This window comes from Polypterus senegalus, unplaced genomic scaffold (genome assembly GCF_016835505.1).
Source record: "Polypterus senegalus isolate Bchr_013 unplaced genomic scaffold, ASM1683550v1 scaffold_6017, whole genome shotgun sequence".
In the NCBI taxonomy this organism is placed as follows: Eukaryota; Metazoa; Chordata; class Cladistia; order Polypteriformes; family Polypteridae; genus Polypterus; species Polypterus senegalus.
The window spans coordinates 12,111-18,776 of NW_024381198.1; the positions used below are offsets into that span (position 1 = coordinate 12,111).

At 43.2% G+C, this 6,666-nt stretch overlaps 1 protein-coding gene across 1 annotated transcript; it reads right to left on the reverse strand.

Moving 5' to 3' along the window:
* Window positions 1-727: 727 nt before the first annotated feature.
* Window positions 728-3,804, reverse strand: LOC120520511 (zona pellucida sperm-binding protein 3-like). Its single transcript, XM_039742824.1, has 9 exons — window positions 3,421-3,804; window positions 2,269-2,384; window positions 1,990-2,093; window positions 1,736-1,910; window positions 1,542-1,662; window positions 1,365-1,456; window positions 1,175-1,290; window positions 983-1,105; window positions 728-861 (listed from the first exon to the last, which is right to left on the reverse strand). Exons 1-9 carry the CDS (start codon window positions 3,754-3,756, stop codon window positions 743-745), a joined length of 1,302 nt encoding a protein of 433 aa, XP_039598758.1. The 5' UTR covers window positions 3,757-3,804; the 3' UTR covers window positions 728-742.
* Window positions 3,805-6,666: the final 2,862 nt, after the last annotated feature.

Sequence of the window (6,666 nt, forward strand, 5' to 3'; positions counted from 1 at the left end):
GACAAACTTCATCCTGGATACCCAGGATTTGTCCAGTCAGCTTTTTTTTTTTTAAAAGCGTTTTCTAGTTTGTCATGGGTAGGGTCTGTAAATTTAGACACTTGTTTTCTATATGCATCAGCATCATGAAGTAGTGGACTAAATTGGGGAAACAAAATGTTTTTGGTTTCTGAGAAAGAGCTGCTGGGCTTGTTTCAAAGCAGACAAAAGCAAAGCTATATTGATCACAAATGGCAGGTGGCATGGGCAGCCAGATTCATAGCCCCCCCCCACCCCCCATTTTGAGGCTAAGGTCTAGATTGTACCATTAATTAAAAGCTGCTGTGATGTCTGAACAGCTGGTGGGTACCAGAGATTAAGAGGAATGGGAGATTTTCCATCAAAATTTGACACGAGTGCTGTGCCCTGTGTTGGCTCCAGCAGAGCCCCCATGACTCTGTTCAGATTCAGCGGGTTGGAAAATGGATGGATGCATGGAGACTACTGCCTCAGCTAGTAGGCACATTTGTGGAGATGACACTTTCTACTAAAGTTTGTTAGAGAGCAGCTGCCTTACTACTCAGACCATCAATTTGCCTAGGATTATAGGTGCAAGATTGTTCCATGGAGGTACTGGCCATACATGTGGCACCATTTGTCTATAAGACTCAATAAGAACAAAGTATGCTATTAAATAGGCACCAGTACACCACCCTAAAAAAAAAACCACACACTTTAGGCAACGCTGTGAACTTTAAAACTTTTATTGCTTAGCATTACCAATGCCCTTTGCTTTTCTGTAGGCAAAGAATAGTACAGCCACACACGAGACAGCCAGGACACCTACAACAGCACCAAGGATGGAATAGTGGAATTGGGAGCCTGCAAGGAGAAAAGAAATTAGGAATGAAGAAAACCTAAACACACTGCAACTCACTAGGCTAGATTCAAAAGCAGTCCTTAACTTGGCTTGCATTTAGGCTGTTCAAACATGTTAAGTTACCTGCAGAGACTTCATCTTGCTGAAGAGACAGGGACTGTGATGCAGAAGACGGAGAGACCTGCTCCAGAAAAAGAGGGCCAACAGAAATGGTCTCCTGCCATCCAGCTGGTGCACTCACTTCACCTGAAATACAGTTACAGCTTGTCTATCCCAGGCTGGACACTGAAGGAGTCTGCTGGTGAGGTCACTTACTTGCTCTCCTAGGTCTGTGTTTAGGGGCACCAGAGCCCCTCCTGAAGGGAGGGGGGTTGGCACAGCTTGTGTCACAGCAGCTACAGACAGCATTGTCCCCATCCACTGAGCTCCACCTGAAAGCACAGCCACCAATCACAACCTGCTACCTCATCTGAACAGGTGCACCCTCATCCGGTCAGTCACTTACTGGCTCAGTGCAGAGTTGTATGAACAATCCTTATTCAAAGGATCTACATTAGCAGACACCAAGGTCACCTTCAGATGGCAGGTAATGAAGATCTGAAAGTAGACATGCAAGAGACAACAGTCACACCTGGGAGCTTCAATGGGATTCCTCCAAAGGAGATGTGAGGAAAGGACTTACTGAACTAGTAGTCAGGCCATAAAACCTGAAGGCATCAAGCTGGAATTGCATGACAGACTGAGCAACTCTGGGGGACATGAACTGGGAATTGGAGCCTGTCAGTTTGCTGTCTAAGAAACACCTGCAATACACAAGATGGACCATAGCATTGCATTTTCAGACCAAGATCTAGTCAGACTATTACTCACACCCACCCATTATTTCCAATGAAGGTGTAGGCCGGGGCAGATGCATTGGACCCAGGAGTGGCAACACAGCTGTCCACAAAGACACGGAGAGGCTCATGGTTCGTGCTGTCCACAGATGCTTGAAGGTTAATGAGGTCTCCTAGGAAGAATGTGTTGGATGGACTCGGCCCACTCCAGTCACCTGCAGACAGGAATGTTACAAGGTGTTGAGGTCACATTCGTGCAAATGGAAAATAGGATTTTTAAATGTGTACACCTACTGCTCATTATAACAAGTGTGAAGCCCAGAATATCCTCAGCAGATATCGTGGAGGTGTAGGGAACCCAAGTGGGGTTTAAGGCATTGCTGCTTACATTGTGTAGCCTAGGGAAAGAGGACATTAGAAAAAGGGAATCAATAGGGCCAGGCTTTGAAATTTGGATTCAAATGGCCTAGAATATATTAGGACAGGTTCTTGCAATGAAGATACAGCCAGAAATTGGGATGTTAAACTTGTACCTAGAATGAAGGTCTCAAGTGACATTGGTGCAAGTCATACCTGTTGTATTGGCATTCAATTTGCACCACAGCTGGATTTGTTCTTACAATAGGAAGATCAATTGGAGAAGGATTGTAGTCCAGGGTGAAGGTGTACACTATGAGAGCTCCCAGCATCTAAAGAGAAGAGTCAACAACTTTAAATACTGCAATCTTTAAGGACATTTAGCCAATTGACTAGTCAATATGTAAGCATTATAGTCAGTCATTCAATGGACTTTGACCAAAACCCTTCCAAGTCAATTACTCCTCTAATTGACAACTCACTTCTGCCCTTCCCATTTATAACCTGAAAGATAAGCTGCAAGATTGTAGGTGGGCCTCCAGTATGTTCCAGTTTCAGACCAACAAGAGAATGACTGGGCAGGTCAGACCAATCCTATCCACTTGCAAAGCCACAGCACCATACATCACAGTAGTTCGACCCAGAAATGACATCATGGGGCAGGTCTTATTCTTGGACACCCACATCAAGAAACCAACTATGCAAAGTAATTTGGCCAGTCTTTAGTCTTCACCAGTGTTGTAGAGCAACTTAAAATGATTCAGGGTGTTGTATTGCCAAATACCTCTTTTGAAATGGCCTTTTAAATACCATACAGGCAATAACTTAAACATTTCAGTACTGGAAAGTACAGCAATGGCTGAAGAATGAAAATTCCATCTGGAGTGGAAGGCTGTCTTGCTCAAACCTGAAAGGGGTACTTGGCTGGTCGGGTGGAGCTTTAAAGCTTTTCAAAATTTGGATGCCTTTAAATCTGGGTGGCGTTTTGGCCCAAGGGGTAGCAGTTGCTACACTAACCGACGAGTTGCGCAAGTCAGATTTCAATCCGACTCCTCCGCGCGCCCCAACTGGGCACATCGACCCACCGCATAAAAAAAAAAGTCACGAGTGGGCACTACAGCAGACGCGGAGCACACAGAATCTTAACTGCCCAAATCTCATTTCCTTTACGTGCAATCAGCTGTGAAATTCCTTTTCCGCATAACGAACACTCGGGACCAAGATTTCGTTAATGCAGGATTGATGAACTGCGACTTGACCGCCAAAATAGTAAATCCTAACAAAAAGCAGACCCAGGCCCCTGCTAAAAACGTACCGGCCATCTTAAGAAAGTGTATATTAAAGTGCGAAAGCACTGAAGCCACTCACCTCCACGGTGCTCCCACAGCCCTGCAGAGGCGCTTCAATCACAAAGGGCTGAGCACCGGCCGGGCTGGTGACTCCACATCCACCCATGGAAAGATCAGAAGGCTGGACCGGCTTTTGGATGCCCAGCAAGTCCGGACTGATGGTGACGATCACCTCACTTTCGGTGCACTGAGCGGTTACGGTCTGCGGAGCGCCAGCTCTCGGCTCAACATAATGCATGACCGCGGGCTTCTGGTGTTTTGCGATTTGCTTCTGTCCTTTGAAACGGGGCTGAGAAAATGCATCGCAGAAGAAAAAGAGCAGCAACACTACGGCTATCTGACCCTTACACCACATTTTGAAACAACAAAGGAAGAAAAAACAACAAAACGTTATAAAGTTTGCGGCACAGCACAATCTTTTTATATGCACGATTTAAGGCGTTTGACTGCTTAATTTTAATAACACGTGCGGGGAAATAGATTGTCAATCAGTCACTAATTGTGTTTGAAATAAACAAGACGCATGAAATACTGAGGATAATGCTAATAAAATTCGAATCACAAATCAAGACAGCCGCCAAAACGTATCTTATCAGGTACTAACTTCACAATTCTTATGTGGAACACGAGGCAAGCAATTGGGGTTTAAATCTCTCGTTAATTAAAACCAAACTTATTTGCTTTGCAAAAGAGAAGAATAAAGTGAACTAAACTTTAAATTATTCGGCTGATGGCCTGAAGAAGCGGCACGGTGGCGCAGTGGGTATACGCTGCTGCCTCCCAGTTAGGAGACCCGGGGTCGCTTCCCGCGTGTCCTTCCTGATGCGTGGAGTTTGCATGTTGTTCCCGTGTCTGCGTGGGTTTCCTGCGGGTGCTCTGGTTTCCAAAGACATGCAGGTTAGGTGCATTGACGATTCTAAATTGTCCTTGGTGTGTGTGCCCTGTGGTGGGCTGGCACCCTGCCCGGGGTTTGTTTGCTAGGATGTAGCGGGTTGGATGATGGATAGATGTCCTGAGGGGTATTGCACAAAAGTAGAATTAAGAAAGCCAGGATAACAGAACAGTCGCGGCTTGACCTAGTTTAATCAGTGCATCCTGGCTTAATCCGTTGCACGTTTGCTGAGCCAGGATGAGAACGCGCGGATATGTTAAGCCAGGTGTATATAGTTTGGATAAATGCGCGTTCATGGTATTCTTAAAAAGATCACGAAATCGATCACAGAATCACCGATGCAAAAATGGACAAAACCCGTGCGGCATACTTTTCGCCTAATGAGCAACAGCTTCTTATGGAAACGTATGAAGAAGTGAAACATATAATATGTAAAAAAGGCAATACAGCTGCTGTAATAAAGCAAAGAGAGAATGCCTGGCAAACAATAGCGGACCGATTGAATGCGTAAGTAGTCCAAATAACCAGTGCTCCACTGAAACCCTCATAATTACAATTCAAGGAGTTACTTGTCATTTTCAAAAATAATTGTATACTTTGCCTTAAATGTGTCCAGTGGACATGCATTTAACATGAAGAATAATTGCAAACACTTACCCACTATATGCATCTATTTGATATATTTAGTTTATTTTATGTCTCTAATGTGTTTAATCCTTTTACTCTTATCTATTTGTATGTAGGTTTTGTTTCTAATTAATTTGATGTAATCTATAATCAGATAATTTGCTCTATTTTTATCCATCTAATCTATTTTATCATTTGTATCTTTCTATTCCTCTTAAAGAACAAACATGTCTGGCCAAAAAAGGACTTGGCAGCAAGTCAAGATTAAATACAAGAATATTTTGCAGGCTGGTAAGTGACTTGTTTGCTGAGAACATAGGTGACATGTTTGCTGACATTTTATTATCTGTGCTGATTTTAGCCATAAAAAAGAAAAGTCATATTACTGGTACGGGGGGTGGCCCTCCAACCCAAGACTTCACCCCAGCAGAGGAGCTGGCCCTGGACTCAAATAAAGGGAAGCCAGTGATTGAAGGGATCCAGGGAGGGACAGCCACTGACTCTGGCCCAGCAAGGGATACTGGCCTCTTCATACAATGTACATTATTGCCATACTACTGCGCATGGAAAATATTAAAATCCATTTATATTTTGTTATGTGGACTGTGTGACTTTGCTTTACCTTGCAGTGGCTGGTAACACTCTTACACTTTTGGATCCCCCAGACTATGATTTGCCGGTGAGTATTCTTTATTAAATCATTGGCTTTGCGTGTTCTGTCAAAAATATCAATACCAGTAATGAATATGGCAGAGGGAAGCCACATCTACAGCAGTGGAGTGCACTTCTGCCGATGATGAGACCGTGTCGTTGGACTCTAGAAGGCTCGAGGTATCATGTCAATTTTGTGGAAATGGACACATTTTTAAGTTTATAATAGATAAGAAGTCAGGAAGTGGTACTAATAGAAAATATCATTTGTTAAAGGATCCTGACATTGGGCAGTCTGATAAGCAGCCTGGTAACATAGTGAGTATTGCCTAAAGTAAATTTACATTATGCAAAAATTGTGCTATGCTAACAAAAGGTGTTCACAGAATTCACAAACTGTCAGACATCTCTACACAACACATCTTAAGAGACAGATCGAGCTTTCAGAAGTCAAGATTGATGTGAACAAAAGAAAGCTGCAGGACATGGACCTTGACATGCAAATTAAACGCAAGACACTGAGGAAACTAGAACTGGAAATCCAGAAACTACAAACAGAAGTAAGTGACTTCAGTTCATACTGTAACCATGACTGTAACCCAATGTATTAATCATCATAATTTGTTCTGTCCACAGCTCCAAGCTGACAAGTGATAACAGCAAAATAATAAAAGAAAAATATTCCAAAACCATTGTGGTCTTCTACAATTTTTTTATGACTGTCAGGTACACTTTATAGTGATCGATCCAGTGAAGTGGAACTAGAATTTGGGAAGATAACCACAGTGTGTGCTACTGATGCCAAATAAAATGCATGTACACATGAAAAGTTATATAGCCTACATTATCCTTTATTAAGGGATGGGCTAAATCAAAACTAAATTAACTGAAATAATTTGCAATGTATTGTTCTCTAACAAGTCTACCATTTCTGTTATCTGGGAATATGGCAGCATTGTCCCAATCAACATCCAAAGCAACTCTGGGAGCCCTTTCTTTTCTTAGGCTGGCAATATTGTGCAGCACTGTGCAGGCAACAGTCACGTCGCATGCTCTGTCTGGGAAGACCCTCAGGTGGTGCAGGCACTGAAATCG